This window comes from Pyxicephalus adspersus, chromosome 8 (assembly GCF_032062135.1).
Source record: "Pyxicephalus adspersus chromosome 8, UCB_Pads_2.0, whole genome shotgun sequence".
Taxonomy (NCBI): domain Eukaryota; kingdom Metazoa; phylum Chordata; class Amphibia; order Anura; family Pyxicephalidae; genus Pyxicephalus; species Pyxicephalus adspersus.
In genome coordinates, this window is record NC_092865.1 from 10,674,595 (window position 1) to 10,697,077 (window position 22,483).

At 39.8% G+C, this 22,483-nt stretch overlaps 2 protein-coding genes across 5 annotated transcripts; one reads left to right on the forward strand and one right to left on the reverse strand.

Moving 5' to 3' along the window:
* Positions 1-2,034: 2,034 nt before the first annotated feature.
* LOC140336415 (quinone oxidoreductase-like) lies at positions 2,035-12,870 on the reverse strand. Of its 2 annotated transcripts, none has more exons than XM_072419480.1 (9): positions 12,764-12,870; positions 10,972-11,094; positions 8,347-8,499; positions 7,281-7,444; positions 6,734-6,785; positions 5,923-6,072; positions 4,849-4,950; positions 3,279-3,374; positions 2,035-2,304 (listed from the first exon to the last, which is right to left on the reverse strand). In XM_072419480.1, exons 2-9 carry the CDS (start codon positions 11,080-11,082, stop codon positions 2,143-2,145), a joined length of 990 nt encoding a protein of 329 aa, XP_072275581.1. In that variant the 5' UTR covers positions 11,083-11,094; positions 12,764-12,870; the 3' UTR covers positions 2,035-2,142. The 2 variants fall into 2 exon arrangements, with proteins under 2 accessions (XP_072275581.1, XP_072275582.1); XM_072419481.1 differs by lacking the exon at positions 12,764-12,870 and adding an exon at positions 12,079-12,215.
* Positions 12,871-13,064: 194 nt separating this feature from the next.
* Positions 13,065-21,059, forward strand: TYW3 (tRNA-yW synthesizing protein 3 homolog). Of its 3 annotated transcripts, none has more exons than XM_072419482.1 (7): positions 13,065-13,205; positions 16,093-16,629; positions 17,288-17,368; positions 18,373-18,471; positions 19,225-19,296; positions 19,854-19,987; positions 20,573-21,059. In XM_072419482.1, the coding sequence occupies exons 2-7, from the start codon at positions 16,351-16,353 to the stop codon at positions 20,769-20,771; spliced, it is 864 nt and encodes a 287-aa protein (XP_072275583.1). In that variant the 5' UTR covers positions 13,065-13,205; positions 16,093-16,350; the 3' UTR covers positions 20,772-21,059. The 3 variants fall into 3 exon arrangements, with proteins under 3 accessions (XP_072275583.1, XP_072275584.1, XP_072275585.1); XM_072419483.1 differs by having other exon boundaries at positions 13,077-13,158; XM_072419484.1 differs by lacking the exon at positions 13,065-13,205 and adding an exon at positions 13,267-13,802.
* The last annotated feature ends 1,424 nt before the right edge of the window (positions 21,060-22,483 follow it).

Here is a 22,483-nt window from a genome sequence, read left to right on the forward strand (position 1 = left end):
GAGAGTTCATCTGCAGTTCCACTGCAATCCCGGGGCACTAGAGGTTAAAAACCCCTCTTGTGCCCGGGAATCGCAAACAGGAGGATTCCCTTGCAGCCGAAACTTGCAGATTGCACACATTTAGGTAAAAATGAAAAGCCTCCTAGAGTTGGGGAAAAGGCTTTTTTGTCAAAAGAGACTTTGCATGTCTGTGTGTTGGAAGTTTATTGACAATGAATGGCACTGCAATTGGCATTCATGCATATGCAAATGTATAATGAGCTCTAAGACATATAGCTGATTATGTAATTAACAGATCTTCTTAAAGACGTTAACGAGCAGGGATGCTGAGAATAGTAGCTGGCACACAAATGGCCTAAAATACCACAAATACCACATTAAAATATAAAAAGAATCAACAACATGGAAAAACAAATGTGTATCAATTCCAAAATCACAGCAAGATAAATATAATTATATCTGAGAACACGGACTCGCCTAACACAATGGAGCTCCCACTAAACCCGGCGTATGAGTTGAATGATCGGCATTTTATACATGCAAACTTTGTTCTGTCCCAAGGACATCCGCTGTAATCCACCTTCTCTATGGGTCTGGAACACCTGCTGACCCAATGCTGCCACTACAAATACTGCTGTGCAGTGATTTAAAGGCATACTAATATAAATGTATTACTATTTATAACAATATTAAAATAAACATATATCAGCAATAGGAAAGTAGTAGTCCCCAAAGGAGAAAAATTACCACATCCCATAAACTTATAATATGCACAACAACAAGGTAAAAGTTTCAGGAGAGGGTGAAGCAGAGGGGATTTGGGGCATGGCAACTCACACAACAAAGGTAAGCAGAGGATAAAACTTTCCATTTTTATTATTAACAATCATAATAGGTAATTTAACCAATCACAAGAACCAGAAGGATAAGAAACAATCCTCACAATTCATATTGCTTAGGATACTCTTTCAAATGCTCATCCCAACGTGTTTCACAGATGTTCTGCTTCTTCAGGGGACAATTAGACAATGGGCCTGATTTATTAAAGCTCTCCAAGACTGAAATGAAAGAAACTAGAAGGTTTGTCAGGACAACCTAAGAACAAAGAGTCTGAGTGTCTCAGGAACAAAAATCTTCTCTTTGTGGATCCACAGACCAGATGCCCTTTGGAGTTCAAGACCATGGTTGGGCAGGCAGCTTCATGAGGCTTTCTTGGTTTTGCCCATGAGGCCCAACTGGATAATTAGAAAGTTCTTTGCTTTTCCTCCAAAAAACATGCCTGCCCCAGCCATGGACATGGAAGGTAGGATGAGTCGCTTCTTTAGGTTCTCATCATGGTATTCCCTTAGGGAAGCAAGGTCAGGTTCTGAAGAAGGTTAATACAGCCATATGGGATTTCAGCCATAGGCAAGAGTTCAGACAGTCATAAATATGATGAGAAAGGAATGTCATCCCCTTTCTTTTTAACGATATTCAGGCAGTTTTGGTAAGCAGGTGAGACTTGTTCTTTTTTTTTCCCAGTGTTTAAAGGAGATGACTGGGTTGAAGAAAAGAGAACTACTGACAAGGGAAAAGACACCTCTCCAGCGGACCAATAATACATGTGTTATGGGCCCACTGCTATGGTATGCCTATTTATAAAGAAATCAAGGCTTACCTACCATCAGAATGCAATTCTTTGTAGTACTTTTAAAATGCCTTGTTTCATAATTTGTGGGGTTTTATTTAAAAACAACAGCATGGCAGGAGTTGTAGGGGTCTGCAGGTGGGAGGGCTTTTTTAAATCCAAGGAATGAGTACAGAGGTACATACTATCCCTAACCCATTCTCTATGTGCATTCCCTGCTTCCCTTTAGTTGCAATGTAGAAAGCACACATTTCCAAACGGGTTTAAAAACAAGGAAGACCTCAGAGATCTTAACAAATGTAAATTCTGTTTAGCTGCCTGATATGCAAATGGGGAAAGGAAGGGTGAACCAGTAATCTCATCTGATTATGTGAGAGCAGTGCAGCTAGTGATCCCAAAAAAGTTCATTTATTCAAACAAAGTGACCTTTATTACATAAGTGCTCATCGTTCATTACATCAGTAAATCAGTTTTCAAAAATATTGATTTTTTTGTTCTAAAGGTAAATGCTTCATCTAGATGACAAAGACCATCTTTCCAGTGGCTCCGCTGCTCTGTATGATGTCTTCATGAGCTTGGGAGGCTTTCTCCAGTGGGTATTCAGGCCCGATGAGGGGTTTGACCCAGCCAGCTTCCATTCCTCCAAATAGAGCTGCACCAGCCTCCTTCCAGTCTTCCTATTTCCCCAAAAATAAATAATGTCATGGTATTAAAGAATGTCTTATGCAGTTTTCGAGTAATCTCTACTTCTGGTCAAAAAAAAGCTTTAGCTATAGGGATTCTGTGCTTTTTGAAGTTGTGGAAATAGTTAAAATAGGCAGAAGATCAGATAGGAGCAAAACATACATAATAGATTGCTATCACATTCTTTAAAGATTATTACAAATGCGACCCTAAAAACTGTAAGCTTAGATTGTTTACCAAAAATTGTAGACACCTGGCTGCCCCTGGCTTCAATATTTGATATCGGTATATCTAAAATGATATATCTGCATCAGTGACATCCCTGTACAAGTGGTATCTCTGCACAAGTGACATTCATGTTTTTTTTTCTGGACATATAATACTGGAAATATTACAGGCATAAAAAATGCCTGAAACTGAGTGCAAAAATTCTTGCACAAGCATTTGTAAGTGCCCCATAATTAATATATGAGGACAGTAAACAGTAAATTGCCACATAAAAAATATATGGCAACAATGTCAAATTTAATGAACATATCAACCAATCAAAGAAGGCAACACACTGCCATCTTGACTGGTTGGAGAGCTTCGGTGGGAGCTTGGGCAGTGAGGTAGGAGTTTGGGTGGAGAAAGTCAGGAGTGGATAGCAAGGTCAATGCCACACATGAGATGGCCGCATAATAAACATAATGAATGTTTTCTTTTTCATGGATGTACGCTAACACAGCCAGCACCACTGAGGGAACTGCTATTCCAGGAAAATAAGTGAGAATAGATATCTAATATTAAGCATGATGTAAGAGTTTAGGTCCACTTTAAGAAGCCACCTATTCCCTGAACAACATTTACACTGGACAAATTGCCTGACAGTGAAAATGAAAGAGAGGGTTATAAATGAACAAATAAATATTCTGGGGTGCCGCTTTACATTTTTTTTCTAAACCTTGTGTCAGTCATAATAAGTTACCTTAGTGGAGCTGAAAAGTGACACTCCAATGATGCTGGACTCCTTGGCCATGGTATCCCTGGGGTTTATTTCAATAGGTCCTCTGCAGCCAACAATCTTGTATAAAAGAACAGAGTACAGCAGAACTGACATAATATTTTGTTTCATCACATTAATAGTAACATTCATAATGATATTAATATTTCTTGTATTGCAATGATCTAAGCAGTTCTTGCTTTCATAAAGTGATTCTACATTTTCCTATTGAAATACAAATGTATTGAGGCAGTATTCTAGGTTTAGAAAAGTCCATCTGTAAATGGATGGAGAACTGGCTTAAAGATTGCAGCCAGAGAGTAGTGAACAATGATTCATACTCTAAAAGGTCTAAGGTTATTAGTGGTGTACCCCAGGGTTCAGTGTTGGGACCTTTACTGTTTAATGTCCTTATAACGATATAGAGTTTGGGATTAAAAGTACCATTTCTGTGTTTGCAGATGACACCAAACTATGTAATGGAATTTAGACTATACAGGATGTCTATAATCTACAAGCAGACCTGGATGTACTGTTTGATCGGGCAGCAAAGTGGCAAATTACATTTAATATAGATAAATGTAAAATTATACGCTAACAACATGCATGCTTCATACTGTCTAGAGGAAATACATTTGGGGGAGTCAGAAATGGGTGTTCTGGTGGGTCACTGACTTAATAACAGCATGCAATGCCAAGCTACAATGTCTAAAGCTCAAGTACTTTCTTCTTCTTCTTCTTCTTGTATTAAAAGAGGAAAAGACTGCAGAGATGGAAACATAATCCTGCCCCTGTACAAAGCATTGTTCAGACCACATCTGGAATATGCAGTCCAGTTCACAAAAAGGACATTGTGGAATTGGAGAGAGTGCAAAAAAAAGCAACTGAACTAATAAAAGGAATGAAGGAGCTCAGATATGAGGATGGATTAGCTGAACTGAATTTATTCTATCTTGAGAAGAGACGTATAAGGGGGGATATGATCACCCTGTATAAATATATAAATGGTCCATATAAATAACTCTCTTCCCAACTATTCATTTTAAGGTCATTACAAAGAACAAGAGGGCACTCTTTGCGTCTGGAGGAAAAGAAGTTTAAGCTCTGGATAAGGAAGGGATTCTTCACTGTAAGGTCTGTGAAAATGTGGAAATGGCTCCCTCAGGAAGTAGTTTCAGCAACTACTATAGATTGCTTTAAGAAAAAGCTGAATGCTTTTCTGGAAGCACAGAATATAACTAGGGATTAAAGCTTTAAACTAAGGATAGCAGTGGCCATTGATTTAGGGAACATCAGATTGTCTCATTGAATCAGAAAGCAATTTTTTTCCTCTGTTGAAGCAAATTGTACCAGGGTTTTTTTTGTCTTCCTCTGGACCAATGCCTGTGATATGTTTATTTCAACAATGGTTGAACTTGATGAACTTCAATTATTGGTACTCTGCACACATTGAATAGGCCAGGAACTGGACATACTAAAAAATATATAAACATTTTCAATCAGAAAAAAATAACAAATACTGCTCAAGATGCTGAAAAGTTGATTTATCACTTACAATGACTCTGCCTCCAACAGACACAAGTTTCAGGTCATTACTCAGGTTAACATTAGAGAGCATTTCCAGTATAACATTAATTCCTTCTCCTCCAGCTGCTTCCTATGTAAGAAAACACAGAATAACAAGAGGAATCATTAATGTTTTGTATATGAAAACCCATTAAACAGCTACAACCGTTCTTGATTTCCTTTTAAGATGAAATTTTTTAAAAATGAATAAAAGCTGGTCATTGTAAGCAGTATTGTCTGGGGTGTAGCAACTGATACCTTTGTTGAACACCTTGGCCTGTTAAAGGAATTTTAAAAATAACAGACTTACTGGTGGATACTTACTGCATAGCTGTTCATTTCAATGCTAAACCCATTCCTTACAATCATTGGGGCTGTACACAAAGGAAGACAGTAAAGCATGTGGCAATGCATTGACAAAACTATAGCAGCACAATGCATATGCGGGAACATTAGACAATGCTTTCTGTGAAATGGCTGATGCCCTCCTTGCATATTGCACGCTTTGTGAAGCATAGTGAAAAGCACCTAATATAGTATAACAGCTACTGGAAGCATTGGAGAAGATAGACTATAATAGGAGAACATAGGTAAGCCAGCAAACTGGGTATGGATTTGTTAAAAATTATTTACTATTAGTTGGCAAATGTTTTCAGCCTTTGCACCATATCCAGTCATGGTTTGCAGGTTCATCCAAGTTCTCTCATGATAGTCTATCTGCTCCAAGCTTGGGGAGCTTTAATAAACCAGGCTTATTGTTTCTTTTTGGCATGCCAAGGAGATTCCTTCAGAAAAAGGGGACTGTATGCTTTAAACAATAATTGTTTATTACAACACATGTGGAAATTATATTTAACAAATTATAAATAGATTTGGGTAGCTGTATTTTTTTTGCTTTGACAGATACCAGACTAAAGCTGAGAGCCCATAACATAGAAACACATTCTTAAAAAGTTGCTACTGAGACTGAGACAGTAATATTGCTATAACTGCAGACTGAATTTCATTAATTCACATTGAAATAGGCAGAAGATAGGCACACTGAAATAATATTGGATCATACCTGAATCTTCTCTATGTAATCCTTCTCTCTGTGGTTGAAGGCTTGATGAGCACCATTTTGTAGGACTAAATTCATTCCCTCTTGGCTACCAGCTGTTCCAAATACTCGTAACCCATAGGCTCTGGCAATCTGGCAAGCAGCTATTCCCACCTGTCATATCATATAGAACAAAAGTTGAGCCCAATATTTTTCCAAAATGTATTTTCCAATAAATTCAGTCTCACAATCCTGAAGCTTAAAAAAAAACTTCATATTAGTCTAAGCAGTACAGAGTATATTGGGTATTTCACCATACATACATCTAAACTTATTTAAGTGAACTAAACATTTTTCTAAACTGGTTACAGTTCTGAAATGCAGGAATGTTGTGGTCCTGCAAGTATTTGTAAATTACTTCAAGTTGATCCCTATGCCCCTTTGAAGTGTCTGAGATACTAGGCCCAAGCTATACATAGATTCTTGAAGTCAAGGTTAATCCCACTCATTTTGCCTCACCCCTGTAATCCAATTATCAAATTCTGAATCAATAGTGTGTAATAAAAGCTCAGATATTTCACAATTTAAAGGCTGAGGATTGGGCTCTGCCCCAAAATGCCTAATCTTGACTTGGGCACAAGTCAAAGCCTTTTTGTGGTCTAGGCCAAATCTCCAAGAAGGCTTCAAAATGGGTATTTGCAGTAACCACAAAGTCCCTGCATTGCAACAATATTTACCTTAGACATGTTTAGGCTAGGACAGGTTCACTTGACCCAATCCAAAGCCTTCATCCCCATGTGCATGCCTATTGTGAGATATATATTCTTCTACTTACTCCTCCACTTGCACCATGTACAAGGACCAGCTCCCCAGGTTTGCCATGTGCTCTACAAAGGAAACAAATCACATAATGAAGATTATTAAACAAATGCATAATTATAATAAGACCAATAAGCTAATAAGACTGATGCTACCTGTTCTCTGTTCAGTCACAGGCTGAAGAAGGAACAAGACTTAGATATCCAACTAACTACAGAAGTGAAAAGTCAGGTCACCAGGCCTACCACCAGTCTGAGACACCAAATATTATGAAGTTAATGTAATGATACAGAAAGCTAGCAGACTGCAGACATTCTTTAAAAGATGACCAGAGGCTATGAAAGCTACAACAGATAACCAGACACTACCAGGGGAGTTATTGGAAACGGGAGCCATGCTTTAAGTGACAGTCATAGGCTAAAGACACATTACATGACCCTGCCAGTGACCATTCATATGCCCACTTTGCAAATTATGTCTTTCACACTTTTATAGCCAATCAATTATCTGATTGACTTACTGAATAAATACCATGCCCTAAACCATTATTTTAAATGACTTACTTCTGGAAAAGCGCTCTGTAGGCAGTGAAGTAGGGAACAGATATGGCAGCTCCTTGTTTAAAGCTGAGGTTTTCCGGAAGGGGAAAAACGGCATATTCAGAGGCGAGTGTGAACTCAGCATAACCCCCAGTAATAGTTGATCTTGTAAACACACGATCACCTTTCTGAAACAATAAAAAACAAAAAAATATTAAATATATATTTATCTAGTGTTAATTTAAATAAATTTATGTTACTACAAATGTCTCATCCAGATATGAAAATGTTACCTCTCTCTCTATAAATATATTTAAATCTCAACTTGTCAATAATTTTGACATTCTACTATCTGTCCATTTAATGGGTAAAATATACAACAGAAAGCCAAAGCAATCCACAAACAAGAAATAGACAGCAATAAAGACATATTTAAAGAGTGGAGAGTGTTAAACCCAATTTTATTGCTGTCTGTGACTGCATGACAAAGCTTCCTGTCTGGGTGAAGGTAAATCTCCTTTATGTGAACATGGGCAACATATGAGACCCTACAGAAACTATTATATACAATAACTGGAATTGAAACTCTTGAAGTTGAGCACAAAGAAAACAGGCAAGTAGAGTGCAATGGAGCAGTCAACAGTATGGCCTACAGGTAACTGATCCCAAGAAGTGCTAAATTCTGTCTTGCTCTACACTGTGTTACTGGAAAGCTGCCACCTTGGCAGGGGCAAGGCTTTGAAGCCTTATCTCAGAGCTGCACACCTCCTAATAGCAGCAACCTAAAGAATGGAAGATGAACAATCAAAAAGCCCAAATTTACTAAATTAATGAAGCAGAAGCAGGGAGATTCTTTCACAGCAGGTCCTTAGGTACAGCCTATTCTCAGAGACTACCGAACACGGGTGCCCAGAAACTAGAGGGATGCAGAATTTCAGACATAAGGTAAATATATCTGGGTTCTGTTTAGGCACAAATACCATTTCATGACATTCTTTAAAGGTGGAATATTTTTAACTTTTGTGTTAGATTAAACAATATCTAACATAATTAAAAAACATCAGTATTTTCTTTCAGATGAGACACTCACCTTAAATGAGCTTACAAGTGCTCCTACTTCTTCTACTACTCCAGAAACATCTGAGCCTGGGGTGTATGGCAGGGTTGGCTTTCGAGCATAAGTTCCAGCCCTGATATAGGTCTCCACTGGATTTATGCCACATGCATGAACTCGGATCAGAACCTGTTAACAAAGCAACATCAACAGCAAATAAATACATATTTCACATTTGTAAGCTTAAAATTGCAAAATTTGCAGTTCAGCAGGTATTTTTCTATAGAACCTCTGACAGTCAAGACAAATCACAAAAATAACAGAACTTTTTCCTCTTAATAGGGAGCACAATGTTTTAAACTCAAAGTAACCAAAAAAAAAAAAAAAAACAATAAACTTTAAAGCAGGGGTCAGCAAACTTTTTGGGCTACTAGGCCATTTCAGGAGGTCACGAAGGCACATTAGGCCAGAAGAAACAAGGTGTCCAAGTAAAGGTTTTTTATTTAAAAATACAGTACGATCAATGGGAAACATGATGTTGCATGTTCTTAGAGACAGACACAATATCAGGTTCTAATGATGAGGAGTTCAGCAACAGAATGTCATTAGTGATTGTCAGTGAGCTTAGAGAGCAACTTGTTCTTACAAAACATCATCTTGGAGAACAACTGCTCGCACGAATAAGTGCTGCCAAACATTGTGATCACATGCTTGGCATGGGCTAACAAATCGAAACCGAGCATGTGGCAGCTGAAGGTAGAAGTCAATGAAAGTCTCTGTACGTGTGCACGTGCTTGGCATCGAAATGCCCCTTGAAAGTGCTGTTGGTGTCGTTTCACACTAAACACAAGGCTTTGTTGCTGCGTTGGACAAAGAACAATTTGTCAGTCCATTCGGGGTTGAAGACATGGCGTTCAAGGTCAACCTTCGGGAGACTGGTGGCTGCGGTTGCTTCTGCTCTTTACGCATAGTAATTGGGGTTACTAATTCAATTAGGCCGGATCCAACAATAAATAACAAGGAGGGCGTTAGGACGGTCTGGAATACTGGCTAGGCCGTATCAGGCCTAAAGGCCGGAGTTTGCCTACCTCTGCTTTAAAGACTGCTAAACTCAAAAACTGCTGATTACATAGTTAAGGTACGTCAACAGGAAATGTTTTAACCACCAAAGATTTGTTTTTTTGGAAGGACAGTATTGTAATCCAAAACTAGAAATAGTAAAATGCGCACAAGGTATGAACAAGCCAAATTCAGAGTGTAATCAACTCACAAAATAATAAAAAATGATGATGTATTTTGAGATGAAATTTGTAGGGAAGAGTTTGCCTGTTATGGTAGCACTTTAATGCTTTGGAAAAACATGGTTACTACTCTCTATAGTACACATAAGTTCTTTATTAGTTACTTTCAATAAATGTTTTTTTGTGGTTCCTCTTATGTTTTTTTCTATGAGGTATCAACACATTGAAGATGTGAACTTAACACAAAGGCTTGTCAAGTGGTATGTGGCTGTTATATGCTGGGACTGAACTGAGAACACCAGGGTTCATCAAGTGAAGTGAGTGACTGCTATCTGCATTCATTGAAGACAGGAACAGAACAGATAACATTGAGCCTGATTTATTAAAGCTCTTCACGGCTGGAGAGGATACACTTTCATCAGTGAACCTGGTGATCCAGCAAACCTGGAACTGATTTCCTAAAGGTCATGTTATTTGTTAACAAATTATTTCAAACCTGGACCAGATCCATTCCAGGTTTGCTGGATCACTAAGCTTCACTGATGAAAGTGTATCCCTCCAGCCTTGGAGAGCTTTAATGAATCAGGTCTATTAAGTCAAACAGGAGCTGCAGCCTGGAGTCAGAGTGTTCACTTTGAGATCTGGTGTGCAGTGATTCTGGAGTATAAGGACTGTTCCTGATTCTTTTCTGAGTGAGTTCAGTAACCAGTTGTATCTAAAGGACTCTATGGCTATTGGTGTATATTAAATGTGGAATATTTATCCCTTTTAAGTTATATTCATGTGGAATTGGTTTAATTTTGTCTTTTATGAGATTTTTACTGCCATTTGATTATTTCTTAGTATTGTGATTTAGACAGTATTGTCAGATCCCTAACCTCCACTGCAGAGCTACACAACTTAGCCAAAAGCAGACCCCCTACACCCTGCTGATTGGCAGCACAATTATCACTTGGCTCGTTTTTAGGATTTGCACACGTGCATGTTGTGCTGATCCTCCTCCTCCATGTTGTGCTAATCACAGGACAGTTCAGACACTAGTAAAAACCTAAATAATAAATATAATTATCTAATTAGTGTGTGAAGGGTTAAAATTTTTGTTCAGTTTAATGCTGTTTAGAATAATCCTCTCTATATGTACTGGTAACCAGCTGAGGAAATTTACCCTCCCTTTATGTTTTGGTGATCTTTGTCAGAAGGACAAATGGGACACTTGCGTTCCTGATAGCTGTCAGACAAAACCACAGCACTGAGGATAAAAAAATACAATAATTGCATGCTGATCTCAGTTTAGCAGTCCATTTATTAAAAAAAGGTGAAGACATTCCCCTCCTGGGCCAAAAGGGTTTTGAAGTAGGGCCAGACCAACATCAAATCTGTGTGTTGTATGCAGGACATTGCACAAACAAGATGTGATTACCTGGTCTTCGCTTGGGGAAGGCACGGGGACATCTGTAAGGAGTTTTAGTACGTCTGACTTCCCAAATTCATGGACCCGAATGGCGCGCATTATTCTACCAACTGATGCCATGTTGAGTTCTTTCTAAAAAACAAACAAAGATAATGATGACTGACTGACTGTCGATGTGTGTCTCATACTGTCTACATAATATACTGGTGCTATAGAAATACTGTTTACCAATAATATTAGGGTTGTGTAAACAGAAGCCAGAAAAAGATGGCAACAGGTGGTTCCTCTGCGCCAGAACAGAGGAAAAATTTGGACAGCACGGGATTAAATCAATTCCAATTGTGAAATCTACAGAAGTAAAGGTAAGTGTCATTATTTTTTTTTTTTTTACTGACTGTTCCCCTTTAATACAAAGTGGAACTATCAGTTAAAAAAAAAGACAAACACCTTTACAGGTGGAAAGCTGTCGATCCCTACATGCTCCTAGTCAAGTTGGTCCTTTCTCCATTCCAGTGCTGCCATCTTCTTCCGGGATCTTCTTCCTCGATCACCTGATCTCACATTGCTCAGGTAACATACTCATCCAAAAAATGTATAAAATAAAAAAGCATCGGTCTCACAGCATTCTTCTGCACATGGCCGAGATTGGGCATGCAAAGAAGGAGCAGCCCGCAATCTCCTGGGATTTGTGACCTATGTATCCCAGGAGGATCTAGGCTTCCAATTGGTGTTACAGAGAGGTAAGGGGTCTCCTCTTCAAATGTAAAACAAAAAAAAAGGATTAAAAAAGTTTTTTCCCTACATAAAAGAATCATCCACCTTTTAAATAAAGTAAAAAATGTGGTGATAGGTCTGGTTTAAGGTTGGCGTTGGGGGTTTGCTGACAATGAATGGCCCTGCCGCAGGCACATGCAAAGGGCCCTAGGACATAAAACTGTTTTTGCCGGGAACTGATTTTGTTTCAGATGCTGATGCAGAGGACAGTAACTGGTATACAAATGGTATGAGAATACTACCAAAAGCTACGAATATGGATGAAAAACAAATTAATAACATGGAAGAAGAAATGTGTATAAAGTCCAAAGTCACATCACAAGTTAAACATTATATTTATACCTTCGCTGTACAGGACGGAGCTCCCTCTAAACCGGGCGTACGAGTTCAATGATCAGATTTTGTACATAAGAACTTTGTTCTGTCCCTGGGACGCCCACTATAACCCGCCTCCCCTACTAATCTAGAAAACCCTCCGACCCAATCCTGCCTAATCTGCTAAATGGTGTTACTGCTGTGCAGCAGAAACAACCCAAAGCTGCAAAAAGTAAACATTGTGGGTTCTTCTGGACAGGGTCCTCTCCTCCTGTGTCACTGTCTGTATCTGTCTGTCATTTGCAACCCCTAATTAATGTACAGTGCTGCATACTATGTTGGCGCTATATAAATCCTGTTTATGAATAATAATAAAATAATAATAATTGTACATCGCATGCTGTGCAGTGATTTAAAGTCATGCTAATATAATTATATTATTATTCATACCAATAATAAATTAAAACCAAATACATTTAGCAAGCAGGAGCACCATAGGCAGTGATAATATAATCCTCAACCTGTCACAGGCTACTAAGACATCCTGAGACTTGTGGTTCCACAAACAGGTAAATACCTAAAGCTATCTTGCATACAATTGTATCATTTATTTTAGTGATATCTGTAAACAAATTGATAAAATATATATATATATATATATATACATATATAAAAGAAAAAGCAAAGCTTATGTAGAAAGTCTCTGTCTTACCAGCTGCAGGACTGACCAGGTACAGGCAGAAGAAGCCTGCCAGCTGCAGCACACAAGGGGGCGAGTCAGGGTCACGTTAGCACAGCGGTCGCCATTTTTAGTGTGGGCAATAAAAGATGATTATTGCAGTTGAAAGTTATGTTTGGTTGCCTATATCTTGCAGCTTATAAATATTATATTTTTTTAGTTAGTATATATAACGTTATGGGCTTAAGTTGATTCTATGTGCCTAGTGATTTATCGTGTTTGCCAGAAATTAATATGGCGGCTGGTTAGTAAACAAATGGGAGTTGTATTGGAGGATGTTTGTCCCCTTTTAGCCGCCGTACAAAGCATGGAAGCTTCGTGACAACGTGCAGTCTGCAAAGAGAGGATAAGAAGAAGGCAGACTCGGGGTTTGTGTCACCAGCGGGGAAGAGGAGGAGCTGTCAAAATGGCTCATGTACCTAAACTTTTTCTGTTTTTGCATATTAAACCTCTGAGTTATAAAGCTTGGGGAACTCAAAGATCTCCTACTTTGCTGAATTGCCTGGTCCATAGACTGAGAGAACCTACAGCCTGGGCCAGAAACATTGCTTACCCTAGTGAGCTTCAGATCTGAAGATCCTCCCCACCTGGGTGAAGCTTCTGGCCCAGAGACCAACCCAGTCTGGTGACCCTCAGAACCAAGAATTTTATTCTGGTGACCCTCAGAATTGGGGAGTCTATTCTGGTGACCCTTAGAACCAGGGATTCTATTCTGGTGACCCTCAGAACCAGGGATTCTATTCTGGTGACCCTCAGAACCAGGGATTCTATTCTGGTGACCCTCAGAACGGGATTCTATTCTGGTGACCCTCAGAACCAGGGATTCTATTCTGGTGACCCTCAGAACAAGGGATTTTCTACTCCGCTGACCTGCTAGACCTACAGAACCTGGGGAACCCAAACACAGGGACCCCTAACCATTCCAAGAGATTCCTCCTTCCTATACCTTACACTGACCTTTAAATCTAGAAATCCTCCAAAGCCAGAGACCACCAGCGGAGACCCATTGAAGGTAACTAGATGCGGAGATGGCCCTCAGAATCTAAGACTAAGATCTAAGATCATTCCCATTCTCATTTTTGACCCTCATTTCAAGAGATGATTTGGCTTGGAAAACCTAAAGATCTTTTAACCCTGAACCTAAAGATCTGGTAACCCTGAACCTAAGGGTCTTGGTAACTCTGAACCTAAAGATCTGGTAACTCTGAACCTTTAGACCTGGTAACTGAACCTTTAGACCTGGTAACTCTGAACCTTTGGACCTGGTAACTCTGAACCTTTAGACCTGGTAACTCTGAACCTTTAGACCTGGTAACTCTGAACCTAAAGGTCTGGTAACCCTGAAACTAAAGATCTGGTAACCTGTCTTAACCTGGAGACCTTTAGTTCTCGAGATTGTCTACCTTGTTTATCCTCCAGACCAAAAGTACCCATTGCCTGGTAATTATTGGACCTAGCGATTACTCCACTCTGTTAAACCTCCAGAACTAGAAACCACCCACAGACTTGTGAACCTACACACAGAGATCTTCAGTCTTTATTAAACCCAAGAACCCCATCCAGCTTAGTGGATTTTAGATCCATATATCCTTCCTAATCCAGTGACTTAAATTCTCTAGAATCACTTGATTGTGGTAAACCCCCGGCCCCTTCTTTTTTAGAATTGACTTCAAGTAGACCTATTCAACTTGGGTATAATGACTTAGGCCCTTTTTAGACTCTTGATTCTTCTGATTCAAGTTGAATTTTTTCTAATGAATCTTAAGATCTAGGTATCCCCTTTAGTCTGGTCACTCCAGACTCTAAACCTCATTTTGCAAGGTAAGACATAGAGTCCTGAGAAATCCTTCAGTTAGTTACCTGTAGATCTAGAGACCTTATTTACCTAAGACAAGTTAACCTCAATATTACCTGTCCCGTTCCTCAGTGAACATCTAGACCTAGATATCACCCTTCCCTATCCCAGGTTTGACCTTCAGTTCCAGAGATTCTTTGGCTTGGGGAACCTAAAGATCTGGTAACCCTGAACCTAAAGATCTGGTAACCCCATTACCTGGTGACTTTTAGTTCTAAAGATTGCCCGCTTTGGTAAACCTCCAGACCGAAACAACCCCTTGTCCAATGACTCTTAGACCTAGTGATTCCTCTACACTAATAAACTTCCAGAACTAGGAACCACCCACAAACTGGTGAACCTATACACAGAGATCTTCCTAAAGCTGTCCAGTTTAGTATAGTCTTAGTGATTTTTTTTCAGATTCATCCAAATTCATTGACCACTCAGAGATCTCCAGATCTAGAATCCCTTGATTCTGGTAAACCAAGGGGTGCTTCAATCTCATGATTGACTTCAGGTAGGCTTGGTCAAATCTAGATATCACCTTAAAGTCCTGAGACATTCTGCAGTTTACAGAGACCCTACATGCATAGATCCGCTCTAATCCAGTGACCACTTAAAAGCTCTTTCCAGATCTAGAATCGCTTGACTGGTAAACCCTGGGCCCTTCAGTCTCGTAATTGACGTCAAGTAGACCTATTGAACTTGGTTGTAACACAGACTTGGGCCTTTTTTTAGACTCTTGATTCCTCTGACTCAGGTTTCATTCAATAGAGTTTTTTCCAATGAATCTTCAGATCTAGGTTTCCCCCTTAAGCTGGGTGATCCTAGAGACTACAAACCTCATTTTGCAAGGTAGACGTACTAGTCCTAAAACATCTTGCAGTTTAGTTACCTGCAGATCCAAAGACCTTATTTTCCTAAAACGAGTGAACTTCAAACCTAAAGATTCCCTTTCCATTCCTTAGTAAATCTCCAGATCTAGAGATCACCTCAGTTTTGACCTTTCAGAGATTTTTTGGCTTGGGGAACCTAAAGATCTGATAACCCTGAACCTAAAGATCTGACAACCCCTTCTTAACCTGGTGACCTTTAGTTGTAAAAATTGCCCACTTTGGTTAATCTCTGGACCAAAAGGACCCATTGCTGGTTCATTCTAGGGATTCCTTCACTCTATTAAATTTCCAAGACTAGAAAACTGGTGATCCTAGACGCGGACATCTTCAATCATACTAAACCCAAGAACCCCGTCCAACTTAGTTTTAGATCCATAGATCCTACCTAATCCAGTGACCATTCAGATCCAGAATCCCTCTTGATTCTGATAAACCCTGGGCCCTTCAGTCTCGTAATTGACTTCAAGTAGTCCTTGTCAAGTTGGTTATAACTCAGATTTAGACCTTTTTTATACTCTTGCTTCTTTTGACTCAAGTTTAATTTTTTACTAATGATTCTTCGATTCTAGGTATCTTCTTAAGCCGGGTGAACCTCCAGACTCCGAACTTCATTTGGCCAAGTACAACATAAGTTCCTGAGACGTCCTGCAGATTCAGAGAACTTATTTTTTTAAGACGTGTGAACCTCAGACCTAAAGATTTGCTCCTTTTCCTCCTTGGGAGTGTTCTCTAAAATTTGGTTGAACCACATCCCCAGCTGCCATTTCAATAATTTTTACACAACGGACTATTGTTAGCTTTCTGAAACCCACACTAGTTGCATCAACATGGAAACCGAGTCTTCCACCATCAATCAACAGACCCAGACCCAGAGTGACCCCTGCAATCTGGTGAACCCAAAGACTCTTTCTAAACCCGAAATTCAACAATCTCCTTCATCCGTTGGCTCTTTTTCCCACTGGAAACTCCAATCTTCCCTCAAAACAGACCTCAGTAAGAAAGGCAGCGTGGACAAAGACATTGAGGAGATCGTACAACATATAAACCTCCAAGATTGTTATTTCACCACCAGCTCCTGCTCTGGCAGGATCATTATTATTAATGAGGTGAGTGTTTTGTGATGGGGGCAACTGGGATATCTATGGTGAAGCAATTCTTGTTTTTTTATAAATGCATCACACTCTTTAATGCAGCCACCTAAAGCTCCCAATACACCTAGCTTTATCTTTGCTTGAATCTCTGCTAGAACAAAATTGTAAGCAGTATTATGGGAATACAGCATAGGCTTCATTCTGTTGGCATAAGGCTACTATAGAGTGCTGCTTTCAACAGACTTCATGCTAGTATACCTCCTGCATGCTGCAGAGATAGACCCTTACTCTCTGTGTGGAAGCAGTGGTCTCTTTGCAGTTGTCTCAGCTGATTTAAAGCTTTACAAACCGTAAATTGCATACTCTATGCTGATTGAAGAACTCTAGCAGGATCTTTGCAGACAGACCACTGTACCACAAGCAAAGCCAGGACCTTTCCCAGCAGTATGCTGGCAGGAAACAGTATTTTCTACTTTCTAAAGAATAATATTAATAAACAGTATTTGTATAAAACCAACATAATATGAAGGGCTGTACATTAAATCAGGGTTGCAAGTGACAGACAGATAAAAACAGTGACACAATAGGAGGAGAAAATCCTGCCCAGAAGAGCTTACAATCAAAGATATGTTTTTATGATGTTTTTTTACACACCTTGCTTCTCTTTTTACAGAATCCTGATCTCTCCATAGTTCAGAAAGAGAACTGCTCCTGGCTTTTTGTCACCCATGATTTCTGTAGCGTAGATGATGTGGTGAGTATATGCAATGCACAACTGTTTATGGCTGATGAAATGATGTGGAAATGTGTTAACAGCAGCTGAAGAGTATATCTTATATTTTAAATAGATACACTTTCATCAGTGAAGCTGGGTGATGTAGCAAACCTGGAATAGATTTTTTCAAAGTCATTTGAAAAGCAAATGTTTTGAATCCAGGACCAGATTCATTCCAGGTTTGCTGGATCACCCAGCTTCACTGATGAAAGTGTATCCTCTCTCTAGCCTTGGAGAGCTTTAATAAATCAGGCCCATTGTGTGAATCGGAGGTGATGTCCTTTGCCCCTGAGCTGGGATTTAGGTTGCAGATAGGCACCTGTGCTAGGTAACCATCATTCAAAGCATGCAGCAGGAAGATATGACTTTGAAATTAAGAGCTACTCTCTCAGTAAAATATCTCAGGCTAGTTTTGAACTTCCTTTCTGTTGGTTTGAGGTCATGTCCCTATGATCTTAGTGTCATATTGAAAATGCTGCCTTTTTAAACCTCAACTCCCCCCCCCCTCATTTTAAATAATGGTTCCCTCGGTTCCTTTCATTTTCATTCCGTTCTTGTTCAAGAACAGAATCAGCTCAAGATCTTTTCGTTATTGAGGCCTTCAGAGTTTTCAATAGGAGCTTTAACTAAAAAGGGGATAGTGACCCTTGTAGAGATACACTCCACAATTCTATTCACTTTCCTACCTACTTGACCACACAGTTTGCTCATTTTGCAAGGCACTACCTGCCACTAATATAGGATGTAAATTAATTTCCTCAAATTAATAGGGGGAGATTTCCTGCCCGAAATTCAAAAAATTTCTTAAAAAACAATCGAACATCCCTGGCTCAGGGTTATCTTAAGAATGCATTTGCTTATTGAACTGAAAACCACTGAGATGAGTCCAGTGTGACTGGCGAGATTGATCATCAAAGCCTACCACCTTATCTGTCCAGTCTCATTTTATTTATTTATTATTTTGTTCTCATTGATCTCTGTAGGTAACTGCTCTCCCGAAAGCTTCAGGAGATGCAGTGCTGAAGTTCGAGCCTTTCGTTATGCATGTCCAGTGTTGCACATTGGAGGACGCACAATGTCTGGTAAGACTTTTAGGACTTGTTTAACTCACATGAATCATTTATAGTCTTTATACATTTTCTCACAGTGAAAACAAATAATGAATAATGGATCAAACCAGTATTGGTATATAAATAGATCATGTGTGTACCCATGTACCCTCAAAACACAGGTACATCCATGAAATTACTCTTTAAATTAAAGTTATCATTGTGTGTGCATTGTCCATGCAGGACAGTTTAGTTTGCATAGAGTTGAAAATATTGCCTCTTGGTAAACAATTGCTTAAGGAGAACCCAGAGTTATAGTCAACTAACTTTTAGAGCTGCTTCATTGTGTGTTTCCCATCCCAAACTTTGGCAATGCCTTCATGTGATCTTGAGTCTCCATAGTTGAAAGAACTAAAAAACTATTGGAAGTGGCGAGTCAGGGACAGTCAGGCTGAGGAGGAAAGGGCTGGATGAGGAAAGGCCTGGATGTTGTTGGATGTCCATCAGCCAGGAAATCAGGCGTTTTCCTTTGACTTGTTACATCCTCTGATGCACACTGTGAAATGCTTGGGGTGTGTGTGATGAAAGCAGTAAGCAGTTTCAGTACATAAGAGGATCCTATACAAATGTGCAAAACTGGTAAGAAGGTTGGAGTTCAATATTAACCCACTTGATGCTGTAACAAATGTAATGGGAGTATCTTCTGTATTCTACAAACAAATTGCTAGCAGGTTCAATTTAAGTTACATTAGATCTCCTTGCTAACACTCGTTTCCTCTCTCCTAGCACAATGTGGCCATAAACTCAGGATTCCGGAATTCTGGCATCACTGTTGGAAAGAAAGGCAAAATCATTATGGTAAGTCACGTGTAGCAAAGAAACATTTACATATAAAAGTATAATCATTGTATAATGGTGCAAATTGTCATTGAAGTTTGATCTGTTCATACCCCAACACAGGCCTTGCTGGCTTGCATAAAGAATGGCAATAAAAAGACAAGTGTACTCTTGCCATACAGTTATTGCAGCACATATATTCAGTGCATCCAGAACACAGAGCGGATTGTTTTCATAAGGACAGCTGTGGCTATGTACAAGATATGCAGTGCAGTGGCCTCTTCAATACCCTGATGTTGTTTTTCCCAAGCGATGAAGTTGGAGGTATCAAAACATTGGACCACAAACCATGCTGCTTTTGTGCAGACACCTAACTATCCTCAATTTTACTACAGCTTCTACATTCAGCATCACAAAGCCAGAAAGACCAGTCTGTGTAAGATACAGACCACTAATAGGATAGGGATAGGGCTTTTAATGCCGTTGAATCTTTTATTCCCCAAGCAGACCCTTGTTTTAAAATCCTTCTTTACTGATTCCTATGATGACCATGCATTGTTTTGATGTGTATATTCCAGGCTGTACGAAGTACTCACTGCCTGGAGGTGCCGTTAAGTCACAAGGGGAAGTGTTTAGTGAGCAACGAATATATAGAATACTTGGTGCAGACAGCAAACCGGAAAATGGAAGAGAACAAGACGAGAATTAACAGGTTTGTAAAATCCTTTTCAAGCTTTGGTACGGAATTTCCATGGTGGAAAGGGAAATGCTAATTATTTTATTTTTAATCATATTATAGTAAGCTTGTTGTGTATTGCATATGTTCTATTTTGTGTCGGGGGAGCATACTAATTGTTTCTAGATCATCACGTAGGCAAAATATGAAATGTAGTTACCTGCACTGTCTTGTTTTCCTGAAGGGCACAGCGCTGGCTTTTTTTATTTATGATCTGGTGGCTCAGTGGTTAGCACTGTGGCCTTTGCAGCGCTGGGTCAAAGGTTTGATTCTCAGTCAGGGCACTATCTGCATGGAGTTTGCAGGTTCTCCCTGTGTTTGTCTGGGTTTCTTCCGGGTACTCCAGCTTCCTCCCACATTTCAAAAACAGGAAGTTAGGTTAATTGGTATCCCCCCAAATTGACCTTAGACTGTGGTAATGACATATGAGAAAGGTAGGGACATTGGATTTCTGAATATTAACATTACTCCAGACCCCGTTTACTAACTGATTTTCGTGGGGACTTTTATTTTTTTGACAGTTTAAAGTGGCTGAAAGTTTTTTTTATTTTTTCTATACAGGTTCTTTATCTGCCTTCAAACTGCTCTACAGAAAAAAGACGCTATAAGTGACAAAGTCCACCAGGGTAGGACGAACAGTTCAGTATATACTCGTCGGAGGAAAAGACAGGATGTAGCTGAGATAATAGACAATGGTCTGTGTGAAGAATCCCCAGATGACCCTGAGTCCTGTATCTCATTCCTACAGCTCACAGACTAAGATGATAGAAAATGCCACCAACTAGTGGATAATATTTCACCAGATTCATCCATTCCCTTTACAAACCTGATAATGATTTACACTGGTGTACATAACCAGTGGAAGTATACAGAGAGTGCTTCTGTACCTGAGATCCTTGTATAGACAAACTGGTCTGCTTCAGGATACAAACGCCTTGAAGCATTTTAATATGCTTTATTTTTGTCTCCCGGGTTCTTTCCTTCATCATTCATCAACATGCTAATTACTTTTTCAAATAAAATCTTTCTGTTTTTATTATATGCCATATTTTACAGCCAGTGTTGTCATCTCTGGGATTTTGTGTTTTTTTTTGGAATGCAGCAAGGTGTTCACCCCAGCCCTGTTTGAGCTGGGCCCACCATCTGGCACTTTTCAATAACCACCCAGCTATACAGGGGCTGCCACTCGTCTTAAAAAAAAATCCAGGTTGAACATTGTATATGTGTGTGTGTGTATATGTATGTATATACAGTGAGGGAAAGAAGTATTTGATCCTCTGCTGATTCTGTGCGTTTGCCCTCTGACAAAGAAATGACCTGTCTATAATTGTATTAGTAGGTTTATTGTAGCTGTGAGAGACAAAATAAGAACAAAGGGACCCTCAAAAACCCAGTGCTCAAAGAATTTGATACCCTATCTACTAGCAAGATTTCAGGTGCTCTTCCCTGTATGCAGGTAAGGAGCTGAGATTAGGAGAACCCTCTGTAAAGGAGTGCTCCTAATCCAAGCTTGTTACAGTACCTGTATAAAAGACACCTGTCCACAGAAACAATCAATCAGATTCCAAACTAGCCACCATGGCAAAGACCAAAGAGCTGTCTAAGGATGTCAGTGAAAAGATTGTAGACCTACACAAGGCTGGACTGGGCTACAAGACTATCGCCAAGCAGTTTGGTGAGGTGAGAGCAATTGGCGCGATAATTCGCAAATAGAAGAAACACAAAATAACTGTCAATCTCCTTTGGTCTCGGGCTCCATGCAGGATCCCCCCTCGTGGAGTTGCAATGATCATGGGAACGGGGACGAAGCAGCCCAGAACTACACATGGGGGAACTTGTCAATGATCTCAGGGCAGCGGGGGCCATAGTCACCAAGAAAACAATTGCTAACACACTGCGCCGTGAAGGCCGGAAATCCTGCAGAGCCCGCAAGGTCCCCCTGCTGAAGACAGCACATGTACAGGCCCGTCTGCAGTTTGCCAATGAACATCTGATTGATCCAGAGGAGAACTGAGTGAAAGTGTTGTGGTCAGATAAGACTAAAATTGAGCTCTTTGGCACTCAACTCGCTGTGTTTAGAGGAGGAGGAATGTTGCCTGTGACCCCAAGAACACCATCCCCACCATCAAACATGGAGGTGGACACATTATGCTTTGGGGGCGTATTTCTGCTAAGGGGACAGGACACCTTCACCGCATTGAAGGGGCAATGGACGGGGCCATGTACAGTCATATCTTGCGTGAGCTCCTCCTTCCCTCAGCCATGGCATTGAAAATGGGTCTTGGATGGGTATTCCAGCATGACAATGACCCAAAACACACGGCCAAGGCAACAAAGGAGTGGTTTAAGGAGCACATGAAGGTCCTGGAGTGGCCTAGCCAATCTCTAGACTGATTAATAAAGGATCAAATACTTATTTCACTTATTACAATGCACATCGACCTCTGACTTCTGAGCACTGAGTTTTTGGGG

What these genes read in the sequence shown, in the direction of transcription:
- TYW3 (XM_072419482.1), top strand. Translation starts at nt 16,351, where the DNA reads ATGGAAACCGAGTCTTCCACCATCAATCAACAGACCCAGACCCAGAGT. An exon ending in TGGAGGACGCACAATGTCTG is followed by an intron (nt 18,472 to 19,224) that starts GTAAGACTTTTA and finishes CCTCTCTCCTAG; the next exon opens with CACAATGTGGCCATAAACTC. An exon ending in AGAAAGGCAAAATCATTATG is followed by an intron (nt 19,297 to 19,853) that starts GTAAGTCACGTG and finishes TGTATATTCCAG; the next exon opens with GCTGTACGAAGTACTCACTG.
- LOC140336415 (XM_072419480.1), bottom strand. Translation starts at nt 11,082, where the DNA reads ATGGCATCAGTTGGTAGAATAATGCGCGCCATTCGGGTCCATGAATTT. An exon ending in CTGTTGGAGGCAGAGTCATT is followed by an intron (nt 3,375 to 4,848) that starts GTAAGTGATAAA and finishes CTTTTATACAAG; the next exon opens with ATTGTTGGCTGCAGAGGACC. An exon ending in CACTTTTCAGCTCCACTAAG is followed by an intron (nt 2,305 to 3,278) that starts GTAACTTATTAT and finishes TTGGGGAAATAG; the next exon opens with GAAGACTGGAAGGAGGCTGG.